The following is a 26,355-nucleotide window of genomic DNA, read 5'->3' as shown; positions in this document are numbered from 1 at the left end:
ATTTTGTATCCTTTGACCGTTGATCGAGCCTATGTGACATTCAAATGCTGACTAGGACAAAGAGAGTGTAGTCACTCGCCTGGGGTGTGAGTGAGGGTCAATTTTTAGTCAATTTTATATTAAAATAATAAAAAAAATAAAAAAAGGATAGTCAACTTTTTTTTAATTTTTTAAATTTAAAATATTTTAAAAAATTAAAAAATAATGATTTAAAAATAAAAAATAAAAAAGGCCACCCTACCTCCCACCCCCCCCCAACCCACCCCCCTCCCCACCACCCCCTAGCCCGTCTAGCCCTCCCCACCCCACTCCATCCCCTCCCTACCCCCAGCCCCTCGTCTTGCACCCTCCCCAGCACCACCTTCAATTTTTTTAAAAAATTTTCCTCTTAATTGAATATCTTTTCATTTTTTTTTGAATTAAAATTTAAATTTGAATCTTTTCATATTTTTTGGGATTAAGCTTTAAAAAATTTAAAGTTTTTGTGAATTTGTTAAAGATATTAAAATTTAAAATTTTAAAATTCATTATGTTTGTATATATGAATTTATAGTTAAAAATTTATATTAGTTGGAGAAGAATTTTATTTATTTGGAATGAATTTGATATTTAATTTGTGAGCAAAAATAAATTAAATCATATTTTATAATTTAATTATTTGGATATTTAATTTAAAACATGATTATTTAAATTTTTCTATAATTTATAATTTTTTATTTAATTAAATTAATTTTAATATTTAATTTGTCATGTAGCATCTTAAAAATGACTTAAAATTTAATGAAACACTTAAAAATGATGTGGAAGATGACGTGACACACGTAGCAGCTTATGTGGCAGCTGACATGGGAGAGTGTGTTACACTTACCAAAAAGTATTTAAAATGTTGTTTTTTAATGGGTTCAAGGATCCTGATAACAAACATGTAAGTAAAAGGTCCAACTTACAAAATTAACATAATACGGAGGTCCATTGAACCATTTTGTCATATTAAATAGTTGATCTAACATTGCCTTTGGATATAAAAAGAAATGTAGAATGAACCCAGAATTGAACAATTAATATCTTGTTAAGTCAACAATTTTTTTAATAAAAACATACTTATTTTATTCAACAAAATTTGTTTTAGGATTCAAGAATTAATGTATCATTATCATTGGATAAAAATATTGAAAAAAGTTGAAGAATATATTAAAAAGTTAATCTAATATTGTCATTGAATATAAAAAGAAAAATAAAATGAATTTAAAATTCAACAATTAATAATATCAGACTTCAATATAACAATTTTAAAAAAAAAATGTATGCAATTTGACAATTAATAATATTATTGTTATCTTTAGGATTATAAGCATCAAATTAACATCACTATTTTTTTCTTAAAAGTTAAAATGATTTAGTACAAGGAGTAAACACTTATATTAAAAAAAAGTCAATATCGACATCTTTTATCGTAGACTTTTTTTTGTTAGAACAGTCGAGGTAATCCACAATTTTTGTCCTTCAGATTAGCACTTTGTGGTAACTTACTCACTATGTAATAGCTAGCAAAACACGTATGCAAACCGCACTAGACAAGCCCCATGAGTTCATCATAAACTTGTGATAATATCTTATAATGTACTTTTAATAGACAATGAAAAATTTATAAGTTTTCTTTTGTATAATTTTTTTTTTTTATACATAACTTTTTATATTGATGTGAAATACACATGCAACGTATTATATTAATTTAATATTAATATAAATATAAACATCATTTAATATCAGCGTTATGATAAAATAGTGATAATAGCATTAATTATTTTTATTAATGAATATGTCCGCAAAACTGAACGAAGAACAGACCTCCACGTGTAAATGCGCATAGAAAAATACCTCCTCTTTCCCTCAACAAAACTAACCATATATATAGTTGGACCCCGCGAGGTGAAAATCATGTTCTACATTATTCACGTTATCTCTTAAGAAAAAAATAATTAGCAGTAGATCATGGCTGGTACATACGGCTACAACGATGGGCGATCCGCTGTGCCACCGACTGACGGTGGCTCCGGCGGCGATAGATACAGCGGCTCATCCACCGGCGGTGGTGGATACGGTGAAGTATATGGCGGTGTATACGGTGGCCCCGGTGGCGGAGCATACGGCTACAACGACGGAAGATCAGCTCCGCCACTTGCTGATGGAGGATACGCAGGCTCCAGCGGTGATATGTACAGCGGCTCATCCGGCGGCGGCGGTGGTGGATATGGTGGTTCCGGTGGCCGTGGTGGATACGGTGGCGGCGAACATGGTAGTGCCGATGCATATGGTGGATACGGTGGTCCGGGCGGCAGCGGTGGTGGATATGGTGGTTCTGATGGCAGCGGTGGTGGCAGTAGTGGTGGATATGGTGGTTCTGGTAGTGGCGGTGGATACAGTGGCTCGGGCAGTGGAGGATACGGTGGTTATGGTGGAAGCGGTGGTGCATATGGTGGTTATGGTGGCGGCGGTGGATACGGTGGCTCTGGCAGTGGAGGATACGGTGGTTCTGGTGGCAGTGGTGGATACGGTGGCTCTGGCGGAAGTGGAGGATACGGTGGCTCTGGCAGTGGAGGATACGGTGGCTCTGGCAGTGGAGGATACGGTGGCTCTGGCTGTGGAGGATATGGTGGTTCTGGTGGCAGTGGTGGATACGGTGGCTCTGGCAGTGGAGGATATGGTGGTTCTGATGGAGGCAATGGTGAATACGGTGGCTCGGGTAGTGGAGGATACGGTGGTTCTGGAAGCGGTGGTTCATATGGTGATTATGGAGGCAATGGTGCAGGATATGGCAACAGTGATAGAGGCGGCCGAAAAGGAGGAGGATATGGTGGTGGTTCTCATAATCGAGGTACTAGAGACTATCTCTATTGCAAAATTTGTTGAATAAATTAGCACAGCATATTACTCACTCTGTTCGTTTTTACTTTGTCACATTTGTTTCTCCATGTTCATTTTTTACTTACTACATTTATTTCTCCCTTTGTTCCTTTTTACTTGTCACACTTTGTATTTACTTTGACTAAAATTGTTAAATTGTATTTTCTTGTCATATTAAGTTTCGAACATGTTATATTTGAAGTATTGAATTATTCTAATTACATTTAGTTCCGAAAATAAGTCAAATTGACTCTCGTGAAGCGAAATGGGACAAGTAAAAAAGAAACGGAGGGAGTAATTGTATTTTTCATCAATTATCAGATTAATATGAGAAGGATTGCAACTTATAGTATGTTTTATATAGTTTTCGAGCGTGTAAATTTTAAATTTAAAATATTGAATTATTCTAATTAAATTTTGCTTTGGAAATTTGAATTGAATTTCGTGGAGCAAATTGTGACAAGTAAAAAGGAATGGGGATTGGGGAGTGACTAGTCTATGCTGAGAATGATTTCTTATCCATATTTTCTGAATTGATAAGGTGGTGGTGGATATCAAGGAGGAGGTAGTGGTGGCGGTGGAAGAGGTGGTGGTCGTGGTGGAGGAACTGGGAGGGATGGTGATTGGAGTTGCCCTAATCCCAGGTAAATTTTGAGCATCCTTCTTGATGGTTTTTGGAGTTTCTGCTTATTACCTGCTCAAACGTTTATATTTTAGTTTTTTTGGGTAATATTTATGAAATTGTCTTTGTTCCGGATCAACGTAATGTTTTGATTAATTATAGTTGTAGTAATTGGAGGTGGACGTTCCAAAAGTGGATAGCTTTAACTAAGTTTGTACTAATTTTTTTCTTTTGGGTAAATCGTCAGCTTTCATTAATAACCAAATTTAACAATATAATCGAGGGGTACCATTTAGCATTATTTCTTCCACGTGTGTGCAAGTTCAACACCATATCGTTGATAAACTGGTCAATTTGGAAAAGGCCTTTGATGAAATCGTATTTGATTCCGAGCTCACCAAACCATGTTGACAACAAAAGCAAAGGTACAGTTAGCAATCTCAGCTAAGGCAGTCTTACTCCTTGCCAGTTTGCCAATCTATTTCCCTTCTTCATCCCAATTCATGATCTGCCTCTCATATCCCAACCAAGAACACATATGACTCCGCAATTCCTTAGTAATAACACATTTTAAAAAACAGATGGGAGAATGATTCCAGAAGTTCCCCACAAAAAGCACAATCAGTTGATATATTAATGCTAAATTTACTCAACCTCTCAACTGTGGCAAGCCTTTTCTGAATAGCCAACCATAAAATAAACCTGTATCTTGGATGTATTCTTGGATGTAGAGCTATGTGTTTCCAGTCAACTCTAGGATGAGCAGGCAATAAGGAAATATATATCCTGCGAATAGAAAATTAGCCCTCTGTTGCATCTGCTCAAGCTGTGCAGTAACTGTCCCATGGCAATAAGTTTGTACCAAGTTGTTATAGTTTTACTACTAAATGTTTTTAAAAGTTAGGTGTTAGTATCAAATTGTAAAATTCATTTGTCAAAATATATGGTTAACAAAGGGATTTTTGAACCTAAGGTTTGATTGGTTTATCCTCATTATCTCTGGCTAAAGATGACAAGTGGCTTCACTTTCAAATTTCAGTGAGCAAATTTATTTTCATTGTCTCATCATTACAAGTTCTAATTATGTTCATGTCATTCTAAGAAAAAGAGCACTTTGTGAATTGATGATTGGAAATGAATCGAGCCCAAGATGTTCTCAATTTCTAGAGTTCTGTGAAGTATTCATATGGAACTAATATTCTTTTGGATTTAATTGCGTCATATCTCATTTAAACTGTGTAATTATATTCTGGCATATTTGGGTATCTGGGTGTAGTTGTGGAAACTTGAACTTTGCTCGAAGAGTCGAGTGTAATAAATGTGGTGCACCTTCACCTGTGGGTAATGATGATCGTGGCAGCAGAGGTGGTAGCAGTTACAGTAGAGGTGGAAATGATGGGGGATATGCAAATAATCGAGGGGAAAGAGGTGATAATTATGATAGAGGGGGTGGAGGTATCAGTATAAATGGCTCGTATTCTGGTAATCAAGGAAGAGATGATGGTGGCTATGGTCATCGTCCATCTCACGGAGGCCCTGATAACAACTATCCACCACCATCCAACACTTATGGTGGGAACCCAGATTATGCCCCTGATGCAGTTCATCAGCCTACAAGTTACAGTGGTGGACCTACGTCATATCCTCCTTCATATGCTAGCACTGGTGGCTATGGTGGGAATATACACTCTGATGCCCGTGGTGGTGGTCGGGGTGGCTCGCGAGGAGGATATGATAGGGGCTATGGCAGTGGTCCTCGAACAGAAGTAGGTAGTTATGGCAGTGCTCCTGTTGAGGCTCCAGCAATGGTAAAGCAGTGTGATGAGCAATGTGGAGATTCCTGTGACAACTCCAGAATATATATCTCAAATTTGCCTCCTGATGTCACCATTGAAGAACTTCAAGAACTTTTTGGAAGCATCGGACAAGTAATCAGAAAGTTCTTTTGGTTATAATTTTCTTTTTGATTTTTTTTTTTTAGTTAGCAGTACATTATTATCCTTTACTTCACAGCTGCATGCTGTTCACTGTGGTATTAGTACTTGGGATCATGAAAATAAAATGTCGGGTTACTTAGCTTTTGATGTTTTATCTTTTACTGATTGTAGAAATATTGCTTTGACTTTATCATCACAATAAAGTGATTGATTTCTGTGACTAACTGTTTGTCTATGCCTTTGAATGATACTTAATTTCCTCCCATTAATCTCTAGGTGGCGAGAATCAAGCAAAAACGAGGCTACAAGGACCAGTGGCCTTGGAGCATAAAGTTATACACAGATGAAAAAGGAAACAACAAAGGAGATGCAGTTTTGTCATATGACGATCCTTTTGCAGCGCACTCTGCTGGAGGCTTTTTCAATAGTAAAAAACTAGATGATTTTCTTTTGACCTTATGTATTAAATGTCTTACCTGCTAACCATTAATATGTTCTCCAGATTACGACTTCAGAGGTTATAAGATCAGTGTCTCAATGGCTGAGAAGTCTGCACCAAAGGCCCCTCCAGCATATGGTTCTGGGTAAGTTACAAAGTGTTATCCTTCGTTCAATCTTCTTTTTGAATTATTTTCTTTCATTTCACATGACTTCCAGTTTTTGCTACTATTCGCCATTTAGAATACAAAGTATCTTTGAACTTGTGCCTTGGCATGCATGCGGGGTTAAGATGTATTTGATTAGATTATGGGAGTGTCTACTAGCTAGTTGGAACTGTTTGATGGTTCTGTAGTAGTCTCTACTTTGGGAACAGCCAACCAGCCAACGGTTCCCCCACCCCCCCACCCTCCACCCCCCGCCTATGGCTTGGGGGTGGGAGAATGGACTAGTCTGAGGACCCTACCAGTGGTGAATTCACAACTGAAATGAGCCATAAAAAGTGTAAAGATACACAAATAGGCCACCACTCTAAACTGGAACCAAAATAAGCTAAAGTCAAAATAAATAATTCACATTTAAGTTGTTTCTACTTAAATGTATATTGTAACCAGATCTGATTCAACAAACATTCACCACCAAATCTGATTCAACGCAAATTGGATTAGTAGATTTAACTTCATTCAATGCACATTCACCACCAAGGGACTTAGAAAATTCGTCTAAACCTGTAAAACATGGTAATATTTCTTATTTTTGTTCCACTTTAGAGTGGTGGCCTATTTGTGTATCTTTACACTTTTTGTGGCTCATTTCAGTGGCGAATTCGTATTTTGGACCGTGATTGTAGAATACAAATGCCTGTGAGGACCATAATATTTTCCAAGTTGGAACATTATTGACAAAGCCACATCTTAAAACAATAAGCCTTTTAGTTACTGTGTGTGGTGTTCTTGTGATCCTTTTTGTATTTTTATTCTAAATTTTCAAGATTGTGAGCAATCATGGGTGTCTTTATTGTTCGGTACTTAATCTACTGATTGTCTTTTGCGTTACTTGCAGTGAAATTTACATGTAAATGAACTTTTTCTAATTTAAGTTGCAAGTATTATTTGCAAATGTTGACTGTGTGGCAACTACTGATCTTATAATGACGGGTGAGATGTTTGGAAGGATGTGCCAACCTACACCGGAATTTTTTTGTGGAGATTCCATATTGAAGTTTGATTTATTTTTCGAATGGTGAAGTTCAATGCTATAAAAATGATGTTTATTACACCCTACTAACCACAGGTTACACCAATCTGGTATTAACCCTGTAGTCTTGCAGAATATGTTCTTCACCATCGATTAAACTTAAAAAGTATCAAGTTGACAGTCTGTTATACCATACTATATACTTGTTTAAGAGAGTGTTTTCAAACGTTTTATCCTTTTGATCTTCAGTCTATCTGCACCTACTACCTATCCTGCAGGTTATACCTCAATTTTCTCACTTGCCTTTTATCCTGTTGATCTTCAGTCTATCTGCACCTACTACCTATCCATTGACTTTTTCTTACCTCTGCGCTGGAGTCCCTATCTCTTTAAGGGTTGGTGTGGCAGACTTCCCCCTTGTTTGCTGATTGAAGAAAGCCTTATATGGCTTCAAACAAGCGAGAAAGGCCCTTTCTATCCAGGATACTTAACGCGTTAGCTACAGCACTGCACAGGTCGATACACACAGCGCCTAGTATCCATCATTTACGGCTAGGACTACTGGGGTATCTAATCCTATTCGCTCCCCTAGCTTTCGTCTCTCAGTGTCAGTGTCGGCCCAGCAGAGTGCTTTCGTCGTTGGTGTTCTTTCCGATCTCTACGCATTTCACCATGCCACTGGAAATTCCCTACCTCAATTTTCTCACTTGCCTGGTTTCCCTTGTTGCTTGAACCACTCTCCAATAAAATATCACTTTTGACTTTTTGTTATTAATTTCTTAATGTTAACTTAAAGTGGACAAAACTGCCTAATCCATTAGTCTGATGGTTGCATTCAGTTCATGGCTAGATAAGGGCTGGTAATTAAATGTTTATTTTGAACTCTCGAGTGAATAGTTTGTCCACCTAGAGAGTAAAATATCTCTAAGTAGAATGGTCATGGGGATTATTTATGCTGACTTCTTTGATTGGTTGTAGGGGCGGTGGTCGAGGCGGTTATGGCGGTGACAGGCGCAGAGGTAACTATGGTTCTGGTCCAGACAGAAACTTTCACGGTGGAAATCGTTCACGTCCCTACTGAATTTCAGCCGGGCAATCTATCTATGTACTAAAAATAAGTGTTGGGAGGTTTTTTTTAATTAGTTCCATTCCATGATATACTCCCTTAGCTGGAGACTAAAAGGTAGGTCGTTCACTTACTCTGAGCAATACCCTTTTTCTCCTTGCTGTCTGCTACTACTTGGAGGGGTCAAATAATATGAACTGTGTGAATGTTTTTATAGATGCAAATGGATGGTTCTTCAAAATGCTGCTAAGGTAGGTTTGAAATGTTCAGGTGAGTTGCTTCTTTGAAATATCTAAACTGCTCCATTAATTCAAGCTGGTTAATACTGCTTTAAAATGTGCGCGCTTGCACACACTGGGCATCTTCACATGATGCCAAATTTGATATTTTAGGTGCATCTAGATGGAGCGGCACATAAAAGTTTCAAGCTAGGTTCTCATTACTACTGTTACTGGCTAGTGTCCATGTTAGAACATCTAGTCTGGAGTCGGTCTATTTTAGTCAGTGTAAAGGATCTTATATCTTTTGAGATTTTGCTCGAGCTGGGTCCTCAATCCTGTGTGTTCTAGAGAAGAATCAGTGTGTTTAATTTTGCTACTTTTAGAAGTTCAGGGTGGAGTGTAAGAATTTCGAGAATGGGGGATGGAATGTTCGTTGATCAAGCTTTCCGTAGTTACATGGGTATTGACTTGGAAACTTATGGTGTGTACAGAAAATATAGGATGTTATAGCTTTGTCTATCTTATTAAGACGTTTAGCTAGAGAAGAGTTGTATGATTTTCCCAAGGGCACCTACACAGCGTCTTGAGCGAATCAACGACCTGGGTAGCCTTTGAAGAAACATGAACCAAGCTGTGCTATTGAATGTCCCCAGCTATAGGAGCCTATCTGAGATGGTTGTATGATTAGTGGCCAATTCGATCTTTGGAGATTGGTCAACGAAATAGGAGCAGACTATTTTTCTCCTTTCCTATGGCAAAGCAAGTGAGAATTACAATGATGAAGTATTTTTTTCCGGGGGGTCTTGAAACGTCTGGCAGTCCAGACAAACTTTCTGCTATCGTGATTTTCATTGTAGTACGGTTGTGTGATATTATCGACTTTGACAAACCTTTATGAAATAGTAATAAATAATAAGTGCTACTCTAGCATTGAGCTCCTATATGCTGTTGGAAATCAATTTTACTGTTTGTTTTACTTTTAGGGTAGCATTATTTCCACATTAGTCTTTCACTATGAAGTTGCGACGAGTGGTCAAAAATCTAAATGCTTATTATTGTCCATCTACTCCTTTGTCGATTTCTTGATTCTGTAGTAGTGTTGTCTATGATGCAAGATCAACACTTAATACGATCTAGTTAATCTTTGGATTTGGTGCAAATTGATTTAATCTTTAAACCAAAGTGAATTGAGATATCCCCCCTCCTGTGCACCAGATGGATGAGAGATGAAATCATTTAAATCTAATGGTGGTTAGGGTATGATTAAAAAAAAAAACACAAGTCAGAGAGGGATTATTAGTGATCTGTGTTAAAAAAAACAAAAAGGATCATTTACGATCAATTTTAATAAATGTATAACATATAGCCTTATTAACGAATTGTGGTATTATTATCTTTCACTTTACGGATTATCGTCCGCCTTTTATTACCAAATATAGTCAAATACATGTATAATACATTTCTAATACCGCTGGATTATAGAAGCATATAAACCAATTTGAATACCATTTAATTGACTGAAATTTAGTTGTATTACGTTTTTAGTTAGCGCTATTAATAAGAGAAAAAAGTAAAATATAATTGTAGTACATTTCAAATTTAATGTATTATGTGTTATATATATATTTTTAGTATACGTGATGAATATACATAACTAAAATATTTTTAATACAAATATATTATGAGTATTATATATGAGTTTTAAAGTTTCCATTACAATTTAAAGTGGTTTGCATTACTAGAAGCCTATTATATTTGTTGTGAAATAACTGCTGTTGAATTCAAAACAAGGTAGTATAAAATTGAATTCAAATCGTATTATAAGGGTTGTTTATGTACAATTTTAATACAATTTTTAAGAATTTCACCTCTTTTTCTCCGGGGGATCTCCCCCACCAAACCACCATCAGACCCACCATGGTCCGACAGCGATCCAGTGGTTTATGGGTCTGATTCACCCGAGTTTATGTCGATTTTGTCGGAGTAACATCAATGATGGAGCCAACATCTTAATCAAGGGGGTTTAAAATAAAAAAAATGTGAATAAAAGAATTAGTCGAAGAGGGTTAAACGTCTACTATATATACATGAAAAATAATTATAACTTTGTATAAATAATATAATTTTTCGTCGAAGAAAGTTCGGATGAACCTCACTATTCCGTCCATAGGTAAAGCTGGATTCACGTCGGGATAGAGTAGGCTATAATCTAAGTTATCAGTTCTTTTTTTTTTTTCCAAAAAAATAAAGCAGGCTATAATCCATAATAAAGTTAAAGCTAGTACTATTATTTAATGTAATGATACCTTTATACTATACTACTATTTATGTAACTATCCCTTCCTCTAATCGGAGAAGTTAATTATTCAATTATTCGCCAGTGCACCCATCTATTAATGTAAGGGGAAAGAGCAAAAATGACATTTTAAATTAAATTATTTTTACAAAAATGATCATGAAATTTAAATTTTACTTTCTAGTCATTTCAATTTGCTGGCTTGTTTTATATCCTTTTTATATACCTTTTATACAGTTTTTATACATATCTTATACATGTAAATATTTTATATGAAAATTATACAGTTTCGATACATAAATTTATGCAATTATTGTACTTTTTTTTAATTCATTTTATACAATAATTATATAATTTTATACATTTTCTATATACTATATATATACATATTTGATAGAACTATACAATTTCTTTACATATATATTATCTAGATACATATTCTATATAACAATTATACCATTTTTATATAATTATATTTAATTATTATTTCTAAACAATAACAAAAAAAATAGAATATTTTTTCAGTTAAAAAATTAATAGCAAAAAAAAATTGATATATTTTTTAAAAACTATATGGGTATTGTATATGGATTATATCTTAACTACATGGGTCAAAATGACTCAAATTAAAAAATGGCAAGTGAAAATAGTATATGACCATTTTTTTTAAAAAAATCAAACTTGAGTTATTTATATTAAAAAGTATTACACAATGTTGTTTTCCCTTAGGGGTCGTTTGGTAGAGTGTATAAGATTAATGCAAAATATAGTGTATTAGTAATCCTTGTATTATTTCTTATACATTGTTTGGTTTGATTGTATTAGTTATGCATGTATTATTTCTTATACATTATTTGGTTTGATATATAAGAAATAATACATCTTACATAATTTCTATAAAAGAAATGTTTATTTATAAAAATACCCTTCTTTGATTTTGTACACTTTTTTTACAACAAAAATTTTTTGCCATCTCAAATATAATTAGTATTGTTGAACTAGTATATAGAGGTTTCAGATTAATTGCAAGACCTTCGTCTTTGCGCATGAAATATTATGCCAACGGATTAACATAGTCGAAACAAAAATAAAATATAAGACGTAAAATTAAGTAGTCGTCTTAATTTTTTTTTAATCTTTTTAAAGACCCTCGAAGCAAAGCAAAAATATGTTACAATTATTTAAATCAATTATTCATTGTTGTAGATTAAAATGGTGGGAAAAAAAATTATGAAATGTTTTGAAAAGATTCACTGTTGCAAATTAAAATGGCGGGAAAAGGAATGGTGAAATATTTTGAGAGGAAAATTGAGGAGTATTAAGGTCATTTAATAAGTTAATGCATGTATTAAAGACTTTGCTTTATTAATACATAGAAAATGGGTGGTATTAATAATACACACCTTAATACACAATAGAGTGTATAACTAATGCTTGCATTAGTTATACATTGACTAAAAATTGTACCAAACAAGATATTCATAATACATATTAATATATACAGAATATTTTTACCAATACACTCTACCAAACGACCCCTTAATGTAATTGCCCAAAGCAGCTCTAAGAAGGAAAAGAACGGACCAAAACGAGTAGTTCATTAGCAATGCTTATGAGGCTGGGGTCAACGTCATTCATGACCCTCCAATGTTTTTTAAGTCAAACAAAATAATTCCTCATGAAACTTAATTACAGAAAATCTTGATATTATATTTTATATAATTACTGAAATTTTAATTTTTAGATCTATCTAGATATATAATTAACTCTCGATACATCCAACGAAAATATATTTCTTCCTTTGTAAAGATACATAATTCGATTTTGATTTCTTGCTGATTTTGGATTTGTCAAAATACGTACTACATTCAACGAAGATACATTTTTTTCTTTGTAAAGATACATAATTAGCTTATTTAGAGTCTGTCGAGATACATAATTAATTTTCTATCCAGTGAAGATACATAATTAGTTTGAATTTTTGTAATTACTTTGTAAGCGTGATAATTTCTGTAAATATGTTAAAAGTTAAGGTGTACCCTGTATGTTTATGTTATTTTTCCTGTTTTTTATGATTATGTACTGGCTACATGTAAAATAACATAGAATCCACGTATGCTTGATAATGGCTGGAAATCCATTGTAGCATAAATAGTGCTTAAGGAACGGCAGATAACTTGATAAGTAATAAAGATTTGGTTCAAATGTAAACACAAACCAACCATAGATTGAAGTTCACAAAAGATAATCCCAAAGTTTATGGTGATACAATATGAAAAACGATTTTCTTGAGTCGATGACTTTACTGAAAACGTCCTCTCTGAACTCATTTATGAATTATACTGGATATGTTATTGTCGAGTTCCAATTTGAGTATCACTCCCATTTATCTTTTAATGAGTCCTTGACATGCAATACAAAAGACTAAAATGGTCTAATGGGTTGGCCTAAAGGTGTGGGACAAAACCCCAACAAGAAAATCTAGTGATATTTTATTTTTATTTTTTGAAACCCCAGGATAACCGGCAACCACTACAATCTCGGTCACACCCTCTGCACTTTGGGTGAGCACTTTGTGCCCCCACTATGTAATAGTCTGCAAACCACACAGGGGATGTAAACCGCACTAGGCAAGCCCTGTGCGACGGGCTAGACACAGAAGGCATCGACGGGAGACCGATCCCTGGTCATCCGTGTGGATAAACACCCTCCAAACGAATTGAGTCATCCCAAAGGACACATATTTTGCAAAACAACATAGTAAAATCACAGTTGAGTGCTAGAGGAAGATAGCAGCTACCTGGTGAATTAGTTGAATTCTAAACCAACTGAGACAATATAGTTAATTGGTATGGAACCATGGAAGCTACCATAATAGCTTTGTGCAGACTAATCAACACAACTCAACAACACGAGTGATAAAGTGTATGTAAACCTTACCCCCACACTCAAGATGTAGAAAGGTTGTTTCCAGTAGACTTGTTGCAGACCTGATCAAGACAAGATAGTAAAGTGCACGCTAGAAGGAAATAAAGCACAGAAGCAAAGTTGACCAGAATCTTGGGAGCGATATAGAAGGCAGCAAATACAAAACACACGTAGTAACCTAGCATCTTAACTACTATTTGATGGCTTAAAGAAACTGGGGAAGGAGAGGAAAGGGGACTCTTTCAAATCCAGAACAAAAAGAACGTGATTTGGTCCATAAAGTAGTCTAATCATCTTGTCGTCAAAATGCTAGGCATGCTAGAACCAACACAAATCTTCAAAAGGTTGCTCGCAGAATAGAATATGTATTAGTAAACAAAGTGAAACATATCGACTACAAAAACTACAAAACTTAACTTTATCCACGCTGACAGAGGATGAAGAATCTGCGACAGTTTTAAGCAGTGGTGGCGGATTGTGCAGCCAGCCTCTTCCGTGCCTCCTCAATGATGGACAACTTAATTCCTTTACCTTTAGGTAGTGAAACCCACGGCTTAGTACCCTTGCCAAGAGTGAACACATTACCCAAACGTGTAGCAAATTCATGACCTTGTGCATCCTGAATGTGGACGGTCTCAAAGCTACCCTTATGCTTCTCCCGGTTCTTAATAACACCAACACGTCCTCTGTTTCTACCTCCAGTCACCATCACAACATTGCCAACGTCAAACTTGATGAAATCAACAATCTTGTTAGATTCCAAGTCCAGCTTTATTGTATCGTTGGCCTTAATGAGAGGATCAGGATAGCGGATTGTTCTTCCATCGTAAGTGTTCAAGTATGGAATCCCCTTCTGACCAAACTGCACCGAGCGGACCTTGCAAAGCTTAAACTGCCAGACAAAATTCAAATAAGAGCAGTTACCACAAATAAACTTTACAAGGCCAGAATATGAATCTAACATAGAAATTCCTGCAAAAAGTTATAATATTAATCTACCTTGGCTTCCTCATCCCTGAGTGAGTGAAGACGAAATCGGCCCTTGGTGTCATAAAGGAGACGGAAGCTCTCATTAGTCTTTGGAATTGAAACAACATCTGCATATAGAAAATTAGCATTATTCGTTGTCAAGGAGCAAAACAAGCCAGACAGCCAAAAGAAAGCGAAAATGTCATTTAGTTATTGAACAAGAACTTTTATTGACACAATGAAGACCTATCCATAGTTCTCCAGAGGTTCCAATTTACATGACACACTTTCTATTTTAGGACGTTCCAAAATCTTTGACACTATTCTCTTTCTAAGCTACTTTAAAAATTCAAATTTATACAAGACATATGCGTAAAGCCATAAACATCAAATACAGGATGAAAGGAAGGAGCACTAGAAAAGATGCCAAAAATGGAGAATGCAAAGATTAAGTGCAATTACCCATGAAACCCGCTGGATATGTCTTGTCTGTCCTAACTTTCCCATCAACCAGAACTTGTCGTTGCATCAGAATAGAGATCACCTCTCGGTATGTGAGAGCATACTTCAACCTGTTTCGCAAGATAATGATCAATGGCAGGCATTCCCTTGATTTGTGCGGACCAGAAGACGGCTTGGGAGCCTATAGAGCAAAAGACAGAAATTTTGAAAGTTCAAGCAGCTCCAGATCATCTCGAATTACTTAGAATATAACATGACGAAAGTATCACTTACAAATGCTCCACCAAGCTTATCAAGCATCCAATGCTTCGGGGCATTGAGCCTCTTCAGATGCTTCTTCAAACCTCTAGCCTACAAATAAACGTAAGCCCAAGTTTTTATATGAACTTCCCTCAATATCTCTTCAACATGTGATTGGTTTCCAAGAACGTAAACCAATGATAAGTATGCAATATGAGAAATGACACAAAACCAAGCAACCACTTTATGGTATAAGGATCAACAGTCACGAGGGATGGCAAAATTTTCTCAAGAAAGAAAACACTCTTTCATAGACAAGGTTCTCCGAATTCATGACTCATACTGTAAGGGGCAGTTAAAAGTATCAAATCACTGAATGGGCCTATAGAAACATCATTTAGAGCCTTTGTCTACTCACTTGATCTAAAAGAGTAAATGGCCAAAACCATCAACAGCAACAACATACCCAGTGTAGTCCTACAGGTACAGGTTATTTCCGATAGACCCTCAACTCAAATTTCGCACCGGAACTCCAATATTTTTCAAATGAAATACACTTCCAATCAAAACATCAACTTCCAAATGGTCATTTCTCAACTTAACTTCAAAGCTAAGTTGCACGGATTCTTCACTTTCGATGCCGCATCCGTATCGGATTCCCCAAAATACACTAGTTTTGAAGAATCCGACACTCATCTGCAGACATTTTCGAAGAGTCTGAGCAACATAACTTCAAATACAACTCTTTTTTAAATATCATTCAATTCATGTTCAAATGCCTACTGAATACATAAAGGCCAGAGACTCTTCATAGATTACTCACCCTATTTCTCAGGGTACCAATCTACTAATTATATACCATTACATTTAATTAGCTAACATAACCTAATAGTACTATAAAAAATATTCTTTGTATAGCCTTTTCACCATTGCAAAATCCATTTCTATCAAGAGGATTAACGAAAAAAATATGAACTCTAGGCAATTACTGTATTTAAAGACTCCCTGTGTGTGTTTAGTTTGGGGGGGGGTTACTATAAAACTAAGTTTCTAGGACTCTCCGAAAATGTTGCCGCACCCGTGTCGGATCCTCCAAAAAAGCACTATTTTTGAAGGATCAAACACGCACCTGATGACATTTTCAAAGAGTCCAAGCGACATGGCTATAAACTAAGCCATACGGACACTCAACCCCATATAAGCACCCATCATCCATAAATACATGACGTAAGATCAATGGAACTGAGTACCACAACAAGAAAATAGAATAAATTAATTTATTTGAACCGATGAGACCCTAATAATTTTTAGATCATATATCTACAACAAAACCTATACCTATGGTGCTTGAACTTCCCAAAATTTATGACACACCAATGTCGCATTCTTGAAAAAATGCACTAAGTTGGCCTTATCCCAGGTTTTTCAGTCGTTACGCTATATTCCAAATGACTCTCATGTGTTTCGTTGGGATAGTTGACTTGTGATGGTTCGTATTGTAGTGATTGTTATGATGGTGACGATTGTTAGTGCTGGTGGTGGCTGTGATGTGAAGTTGGCTGACTTCCAAAATAATCCGACACACATCCATCTCCATTTTGAAAGATTTCGAGCAACATAGGACAAAACTAACAGGCAGGAATTCTTTTACAATACATAAAACTACTAAAGTTTCACTATTTCCACTAGCAAAATATTAAACTAGTAGATTTGAGCTTCACAACTCCACAATCTCAACAACAACATACACACCCAGTGTATTCCCACTTAGCGGGGTTTGAGGAGGGTATAGTGTATGCATTACATACCACTACCTCAGACGAAGTAGAGACACTGTTTTCAATAGACCACCGCCTCGGAACAAATAACAAAACTCCCTCCGTCTCATTTTAGCTGGTCATCTTACTAAAAACAAATCTCTCATATTAGTTGATCACTTATTAAACCAGTATGATTTAATTAATTCTTTCCCATTTTACCCCTACAATTAATGGTATATATTAAACGTGAACATTATAATTTCAATGTTCATTTTTATGCCCAATGAATATAATCAATATGGGTAAAGGGTAAACTAATAAAATTCAACCAATTTATGATTTCTTAATATCATGTAAAATAAAATGTGCCCAACTAAAATGAGATGGAGGGAGTAATAGAAAAGATAGAAACAACAAACAAAATACATAACACACCAATAGATAATAAAAGAAAAACAACACCTACAAATTAATGCTACACACAATCTTTGTACTAATTATAAAAAAAAAAAAAAAAAGCATAAATGAAACATGATATTATTATTGATAACTTGAATGACCCACCAAAAATGAAACAAACACAACGTTTACTTCACTAAGTTTTTATTTTTCTTTCTACATACATTTTAGCTCTACAAATAAAATTTCCATTTGAAATTTTGAATCTAAGCCAACCCATTAAAAAAAATAATAATAAATAAATAAATAATAATAATAACAATAAAAAAATAATAATAATAACAAAACTAACCATTTTGGATTTCTCTGTATTTTCGATGAAGAAGACGAGAGCACAACTAGAACCCTAGTGTTTTTAAGACTCTATCTAGTGGGCTATGGCTAAGTTGGGCTGCCATTTTAATTGGTTACTAATTGGTTTGGGCCTCCAAAAAAATAATGATAAAAGGACAAACAACATAAATTCCGACAGTTTGGAGTTTAATTACAAGAAATGTCAATATTTTACTTAATTATTGAAATTTTAATTTTGGGTATGTTGAAATACATAATTAGCTCTTGATACATCCAAAGAAGATACATTCTTTTCTTTGTAAAGATATGTAATTAGTTTTCAATAGATTTTTTTCGATTTTGGTCTTTCGAGATACATAATACATTCAATTGATTTGGGCCTCCAAACAATGATAATGGAAAGGAAAAATAACATATACATACAACTTAACTTATCATATTTATACAAATTTTCACCCTTATAGAGTAATTACAAAAATCTCAATTAGGTATTTATCTTCATTGGATGTATGGGAGAGCTAATTATGTATCTCGATAGACCCAAAATTGGAAAAAATATATGGGGAGCTAATTATGTATCTTTACAAAGAAAAATACATATATCTTCGTTGGATGTATTACGTATCTTGACGGACCCACAATCGGAAAAAATATATTGGAAGCTAATTGTGTATCTTTATAAAAAAAAATATGTCTTCGTTGGATGTATCAGGAACTAATTATGTATCTCAACAGAACCAAAATCGGAATTTTCGGTAATTATGCAAAATATCGGGATTTTCAATAATTAAGCTCTAAACTAACGGGATTTATGTTGTGTGTTACTTGAGAATACTTTCGAAAGCAACCTCTCTACTTCATCTGAGTTAGTGGTGTGGACTGTGTATGCTTTACCCTCATCGGACACCACTTTGTGGGGATACACTGAGTATGTTGTTGAGAAAATTTCTAGCTTATAGCGTAATTACACAACATAGTTACATTTTGCATATTTAAGGAATTTTCGGATGGAGGAGCTATATTATGGAGATATTAGTTGTATTAGTGAAAGAATTGTATTAATACGACGAAATATCAATTATCAGACGGATATTAGCAATATGAGCGATATTATATCAGCTGAAAACGCATGAATGAACTACATCAAAGGGCATATTTGTATTAACGTGTATGTGTTTGTGTGTGTGGTGGTGCCCTACAAAATTCAAAATTTAAGCTAGATATCGTAATTTTTTAAAATTTGAGCTATGTAACATAAATATAATCTGAATATTTGTCGTGTCGCGTAATTTTTCCATCCAACTCGCACAAAAATAAAAGGGTGAATTTATTTTTTCCTAATACTATGTTATCACACCCAAAAAATAACTGGATGAAACATCTTTTATCATCTTTTAAACATAAAATTGGCATCTATTTAGTTTTTAGTTTTGAAGCAAAAATCATTTCAGAAAAAAATCCATTAAATGGCATTTAAAGATGTCTGTATAATATGACATGTTTTTGATATGCATGATTCTCATAATGAATATTGAAATTGTATAAGCAACCACCATGTAATAGAGCAGATAGCTACCGATATCGGATATTCCATGAGTTGGGATATGTTCATGGGATTAGCATCGCACCTATATGGGATAGCTAATCCACCATTTTTAGTACAAATGGAAGAATAAAATAAATCCGAGATTATCACGGAATTTCAATCCACATCCTACCAACCAAAAGAAAGGACTCCTTAAAACTTGGTTAGCTAGCAAAGGGCACAATAGAAGGGATCGTTTGGTGTGAGGTATAAGGGATAAACAATCCCGAGATAAAATTGACTATTTTATATCATGTTTGGTGTGAGTTATTAGGTCGTACCGAGATTATTTATCCCACCATTCACACCATAATGATGGGATAAATTATCCCATAGACATGGTGGGATAGCTAATCCCGGAATAACTCTTTCCAACCAAACGACCCAAGCACAGAAGCAAAGTTAACCAGAATCTTGAAATGATAGAATGCAGCAAATACAACCCTCAGCAACAACCTAGTATCTTTAAATACTATTCAATGGCTTAAAGCAAACTGGGAAAGGAGAAACAAGAATTGATCCATAAAAGTTTTTATCATTTTCTCATCAAAATGTTAGGCATACTATACTAAGTACACATATATTGAAAGGCGGCGCGCAGAATAAAATAGGTATTACTAAACAAACTAAACAAAGTGCAATTGAGCAGTGAGTGGATGAAGCAACAAAGACAGTTTAAGCAGTGGTGGCGGATTGAGCAGCCAGCCTCTTCCGTGCCTCCTCGATGATGGACAACTTAATACCTTTACCTTTGGGTAGTGAAACCCATGGCTTAGTACCCTTGCCAAGAGTGAACACATTTCCTAAACGTGTAGCAAATTCATGACCCTGCGCGTCCTGAATGTGAACGGTCTCAAAGCTACCTTTATGCTTCTCCCGGTTCTTAATAACACCAACACGTCCTTTGTTTCTACCTCCAGTCACCATCACAACATTCCCAACGTCAAACTTGATGAAATCAACAATCTTGTTAGATTCCAAGTCCAGCTTAATGCTATCGTTGGCCTTGATGAGAGGATCAGGATAGCGGATTGTTCTTCCATCGTAAGTGTTCAGGTATGGGATCCCCTTCTGACCAAACTACACAGAGCGGACCTTGCAAAGCTTAAAACTGCCAATAGGAAGAAAACAAACTCAAATAAGGAGCAGTACACCACTAATGAACTTCGCAACGCCAGAAAATGAATGCAACTGAGAAATTCATCATAAATGCAAAAGAATTACAATGTTAATCTACCTTGGCTTCCTCATCCCTGAGTGAGTGAAGACGGAATCGGCCCTTGGTGTCATAAAGGAAACGGAAGCTCTCATTAGTCTTCGGAATTGATACGACATCTGTATATAAGAAAGTTAGCATCATTCATTGTCAAGGAGCAAAACAAGCCAGACAGCCAAAAGAAAGAGAATGTCATTTCATTATTGAACAATAACTTTTATCAACAAACAGACGCTTATCTATAATACTCCAGAAGTTTCAATTTAAATGACATACTGACTATTTTAGGATGTTCCAAAATGTTTTACACCATTCTCATCCTGAGCAACTTCAAGAATTCAAATTCATTACAGTTTGATGGGAGTTTTATCTATCAAACTAACTTTCCAACCATTGCTTTAATATACTTTTCAAGTATAATTATAATATATATCAAATATATAAGACAGATACTTAAACTCCATAAATCAAACCCCATCATACAGGATGAAATGAAGGAGATAAAGTGAATTTACCCATGAAACCCGCTGGATATGTCTTATCTGTCCTAACCTTTCCGTCAACCAGAACTTGTCGTTGCATCAGAATTGAGATCACCTCTCGGTATGTGAGAGCATACTTCAACCTGTTTCGCAAGATAATGATTAATGGCAAGCACTCCCTTGATTTGTGTGGCCCAGAGGACGGCTTGGGGGCCTATAGAGCATAAGACCGACCTTTTATAGCTAAAGCAGCTTCAAATCATCTCGAGTTACTTCAAAAATACCGTGACCAGAGAGATTTCACTTACAAATGCTCCACCAAGTTTATCGAGCATCCAATGCTTTGGGGCATTGAGCCTCTTCAGATGCTTCTTCAAACCTCTAGCCTGTAAATAAAAGTAAGCCCAAGTTAATATAAATTTTCCTCAATGTATCTTCCACGGGCAAATTGTTTTCAACGATGCGAAGCACCACCAAGTATGCAATATGACGTATAACACAGCACCAAGTAACAACTTTATGGTCTTAGGATCAATAGACACGAGGGATAGCAAAATTATCCCAAGAAAGAGTATACTCTTCCATAAACAATGCTCTCATAATTCATGACTATGGATCGATAGACATGAGGGATAGCAAAATATCCCAAGAAAGAATATACTCTTCCATAAACAACGTTCTCATAAGTCATGACTAATACTATAAGGGATAGTTATCTTATCAGACCCATTGATTGAGCCTATCCAAAGACTATTTGGCGCCTCTATCTATTCAATTGATTTAAGAGTAAATTGCCAAACTCATCATACAACTACAAATTGCACCACATAATCCCTGTATACGACAGTGTTCAACCTTGTATCAACACTAATCTTCAGTAAACATGTCGGTAGAAGGGAAATGGAACTGAGTACCACACCTAGAAAATTGAATAGACTGAGAAAGTGACCGAACTAAAAAAATTTGATAACAAAAGTTACTCCCTCCATTCCAACTTGTTTGCTTTACTTTCCTTTTTAGTCTGTCTCAAAAGAATGTCTCTTTCCTATTTTGGCAACTCTTTAATACCCCTTGTCCACTATACTAAAAATAGATGTCCTACAATACTTGTCCAATTTGGAAAACCAATGAATAATTTACCCATTTAACCTTGATATTAAATACTATGCATTTACTCAATACATTTCTCAAAATATAAAATTTATTATATTCAAAGGCATAGAAAATCATCCTTATTATTTATTGTTTCTTAACCCATGTGCCAAGTCAATAGTGGACAGCTATTACTGAACGAAGAGAGAGTGGCGAAGCCAGAATTTTCACTAAGGAGGAACCAAAAGGAGTAAGCACACGAACTAGCCGAAGGGGTCAGCATCAACTATATATACATCAAAAAAAAAAAATTAACCATGTATAAATAGTATAATTTTCCGCTAAGGGGGTTCGGATGAAACCCTAGCGATAAGGTGGCTCCGCGCCTGCGAAGAGAATAACAATTTTCCACGTGACATATTTAAGACACCGGAAAAATGACTCTTTAATAACAACTGTTTAAAGAACATTTTGGTACATTCCAAACGTATTTAGTTTAAGACACACAATTCAATAGACTTCTTTACTTAAACTCTGAATCAAGTCAAAACAAGACAAACAAATTGAAACGGTAGAAGTGATTATTTACATACTCCCCCGTTTCGTATTAGTTGGCCCCTATGGATTTGGCACACCCATTAAGAAAATATTAAGTAGGTGCTTATTTTACCAAATTAGCATTATTCATTATGTTTTTTGAAAGTATATATGTGATTATATACGCTTGTAGTCATTTAATAATAGAGGTAATCTTGGAAGAACATAATAAAATTTCCTTGATTTGACAACTAAATTGAAACAAATATTTTTAGCGAGAAGGCCAACTAAGACGAAATTGAGGGAGTACAAAAATGTGTACATGTACAACACTGATTTATTTCTACAGCAAAAAATACAGTTTCAGTAGAAAAATATTAAATAAGTAATTTTGGCTTTAAAACCCAATGTGTAGTTCTAAGGCCAAAGTTTGACATAAAACTGAAATTTCAAAATCACATCAAAGTTTTTTTATTTTTCTACGGATTCAGTAATTAAAATAAAATATCTACACATATAAACAAAAAATTACTAAGAAAACTCGGCAAAAATTTACTAAAAAGAATGATAAATAGATGCATCATAGTATATAGAAACAAAGTTATTCAGTGAAAAAATGGAGGATAGTAAAACTAACCATTTTGGATTTCTTTGTATGTTTTGCAGCTTAGTTGAAGAAGTGGAGAGCACTAAAAAACCTAGTTTTCTTTTTTGTTAATATTGAGTAATTAACCTTACAAGAGTATATCTATTGGGCTATGGCTAAATTGGGTTGGCCTTCTAAATTGGATCGTATAAATAACATAAATACCAATTCTTTTAATTATCAATACTTTTGGAAATAATTACACCTTTTCTCACTTTTTTAATTACTTTAGAGATAATACATCAAAATCCTCCTAAACTTGTCACTGGAACTTATTTTAGCACTTAAACTTAACACATATTTATTTATCCCTTAAAAACTTCAAACTATATTATTTTCACCCTCTCGTCCACTCAACCAGGTCAAGCCTTTATGCTGTAGGACCACGCGCTATTTAATTGGTCCACATCATTTAATAAATTTGGTCCCTACATAACCCGATCTAATGTATATTTAATTAAAATGTTTAACCCATTTTAATCAAATACCCGACCCACTTTAATGAAATAATCCCAAACCCTTCAACTCCCGTCATTTCTCTTCATTTTCATCCCAATCAATTGACCTAATCGATTGAACCCACGTATTTGTGTCCAAAAGTACTGAAATTCTTGAAGGATTTTTCAGTTGAATCAATGTATTTGTGCCCAAAACTGAAATCTTGGAGGTATTTTTCATTTACATAGTGTAGGGTTTTAACCCATTCGTTTTTCAAAGGATTTAGGATTTTTTTGTTGTTGGTTTTTCAATTTTTGCTAATGAATATGCCTTTTCTGAATTTTTTGTAGTTTAAAAATGAATTTTGTGCACATTACGTTAAGGTTTCACCATGAAGGAATTTTGCAACAAAAACCTCGAATTAAATATGTCAGAGGTACTATTACAGATTGTTTAGATGTAGATGTTGATAGATTCTCTTATTATGAGTTTGTAGGATATGTCAAAGAAATTGGATATAATTGTTCATCTTGTGTGGTTTATATTAAACCACTTAAGTATTCTAAGTTGATTAAAGTTACATATGATAGGGATATTTTGGGTATTGTACCCAAATTGAAAAATGAAGACATTGTTCAACTATATGTGTCACATTTAATTGAAGAACCTATTCTGGTCCCCCCCTGCTTTTGCTCTTGAATATGAAATCCATGTGGGTGGAGAATCTAGTGCTTCTTTTCATAAAAAGTCTGGTAAAACACGTGAGGAATCAGAACTTAGGGTTTGAAAAGGTTGCACAAACTCAAAAATCTACTGATTTTGGAGAAGAGTTTGGTGCAGCTTTAACAAGTGTTGGAGAAGAGGTGGGTGGGGTTTCTGCTGGTGTTGGTAAAGAGTTGTGTGATGAGGATTCTACTGGTGCTGGAGAGAAGGTTGGTGCAGCTTCAACAGGTGTGTTGGTGGGTCTTCTGCTGCTACTGCATCAGAATTTCCAATCATTGAATCTGATTGGGAAAGTGCATGTGAAAATAGTGAAGATTCAGGTTATGGAGACTTGTTTGATAAAATTGATGATGAATATGGCAGTGATGTTCATGAGGAGGTTAGGACTTTGAGGAAAGGTAAAAGAGCTGCCAAACTAAAAAGGAAAAAAAGGTGTCCTAGAGCTGAAGGGGTTAAATTAGTCAAAAAAGGAGTTGATATTGGATATGATGAGTATTCATCAAAAAAAAAAAATACTTTAAAGGATAAGATAGGTGGTGATGAGCCATATTTTGATTCAGATGAAGAGGCTAGCTTTGAAATAGACAATGATGTAGATGCTGATGTTGAAGATGAGGTCCAACAGGCTTCAGGTAATGGAAAAAAGACAAGGAGAGCAAAAAAAAACTAAATAAAGAATTATGTTTGATCCTACTTGTAGGTTAGTCGTTTGGGAAATGGGTTTATGTTTTGAAAATATTAAGCGATTCAGAGAAGTTATTACAAGATATGCAGTTCAAGAACATGTAGAATTGAACAAGTTTATTAATGAACCAACTAGGGTGAGGGTAAAATGTGCAGATGGTTGTCTTTGTTTATTGTTTCGTAGTCATGATTCAAGGACAGGAGATTTTGTTGTGAAAAATTATATTCCAGTCCATAAATGTACTGCTACAATCAAAAATAAATTGGTCAATTCAAAATACTTAGTCGAGCCAGGAATTAGAGTTTTCAATTGCATAATTTGGTTAAAATAGATTTGCAGGTGTATGTTGGTAGAACTGTTGCAAAAAAAGCCAGAAATATTGTCTTGCAAGAAATAATGGGTGATCATATGAAAGAATTTAAAAGAATATTGGATTATAGGGATGGACTTTTAAAGTCTAATCCAGGAAGCACATGTGTGGTAAGGCTTAGTGAAGAAACTTTTGAAGAGGGAAGAAGAAGATTTCAGGCATTTTATTATTTGTTTTGATGCTTTGAAGAAAGCATTCAAAGCTGGATGTATGTATTAGGTTTGATTGTTATTTTTTGAAAGGTATTTGCAAAGGACAATTATTTGTAGCAGTTTGAAAAGATGGGAACAACCAGATGCTGCCACTGTCCTGGGCAGTGGTTGAAGTTGAAAATAACTTCATTTTGAGATGGTTTATTAGGCTGGTAAAGGATGATCTTGAGCTTGGAGATGAGACAGAATTAACAACTATTTCTGATATACAGAAGGTAACTTGTTTCTCTGTTATCTCTTTATTATCTGATTTTACTTAATTTGTTATTATGTCACCTAATGTTTTTATATTTTGTTGAAGAGTCTTGACACTGCTATTCATAAGTTGCTACCAAATGCAGAACAAAGAATGTGTGCAAGACACATTCTTGCTAACTGGTCCAAACAATGGAAAGGCATTGAAAGAAGAAATTATTTTTGGAGATGTGCCAAGTTTACATATGAGCAAGAGTTGAGAAAAAATCTAGGTCATATGGAGATGTTAGGTGACAAGATAGTAGATGGTCTACTGTGGTACAACATTGAAAGATGATCTAAGGTCTACTTTAGAAATTTATGTTGTTGTGATAGTGTTGA

The 26,355-nt window shown here is 34.9% G+C and overlaps 2 protein-coding genes and 1 pseudogene across 3 annotated transcripts; 1 reads left to right on the top strand and 2 right to left on the bottom strand.

The window, feature by feature from the left end:
• The first annotated feature begins 1,917 nt into the window (after positions 1–1,917).
• Positions 1,918–9,326, top strand: LOC107873586 (transcription initiation factor TFIID subunit 15b). Of its 2 annotated transcripts, XR_001675440.2 has the most exons (7): positions 1,918–2,875; positions 3,446–3,548; positions 4,803–5,454; positions 5,740–5,890; positions 5,966–6,047; positions 8,077–8,281; positions 8,382–9,326. XR_001675440.2 is itself a non-coding variant. In XM_016720490.2 (6 exons), exons 1-6 carry the CDS (start codon positions 1,993–1,995, stop codon positions 8,177–8,179), a joined length of 1,974 nt encoding a protein of 657 aa, XP_016575976.2. In that variant the 5' UTR covers positions 1,918–1,992; the 3' UTR covers positions 8,180–9,326. The 2 variants fall into 2 exon arrangements, 1 of the variants encoding a protein (XP_016575976.2); XM_016720490.2 differs by having other exon boundaries at positions 8,077–9,326.
• Positions 9,327–13,877: 4,551 nt separating this feature from the next.
• On the bottom strand, positions 13,878–17,910 carry LOC107873587 (40S ribosomal protein S4). The gene is made up of 5 exons (XM_016720491.2): positions 17,792–17,910; positions 15,314–15,391; positions 15,041–15,221; positions 14,609–14,706; positions 13,878–14,501 (listed from the first exon to the last, which is right to left on the bottom strand). The coding sequence occupies exons 1-5, from the start codon at positions 17,792–17,794 to the stop codon at positions 14,067–14,069; spliced, it is 795 nt and encodes a 264-aa protein (XP_016575977.1). The 5' UTR covers positions 17,795–17,910; the 3' UTR covers positions 13,878–14,066.
• Positions 17,911–19,392: 1,482 nt separating this feature from the next.
• LOC107873588 lies at positions 19,393–23,466 on the bottom strand (annotated as a pseudogene).
• Positions 23,467–26,355: the final 2,889 nt, after the last annotated feature.

The sequence above is a fragment of the Capsicum annuum genome, chromosome 6 (genome assembly GCF_002878395.1).
Source record: "Capsicum annuum cultivar UCD-10X-F1 chromosome 6, UCD10Xv1.1, whole genome shotgun sequence".
In the NCBI taxonomy this organism is placed as follows: domain Eukaryota; kingdom Viridiplantae; phylum Streptophyta; class Magnoliopsida; order Solanales; family Solanaceae; genus Capsicum; species Capsicum annuum.
Note: the sequence above shows the minus strand (reverse complement) of the source record. Positions and strands in the feature narration are given on the sequence as shown.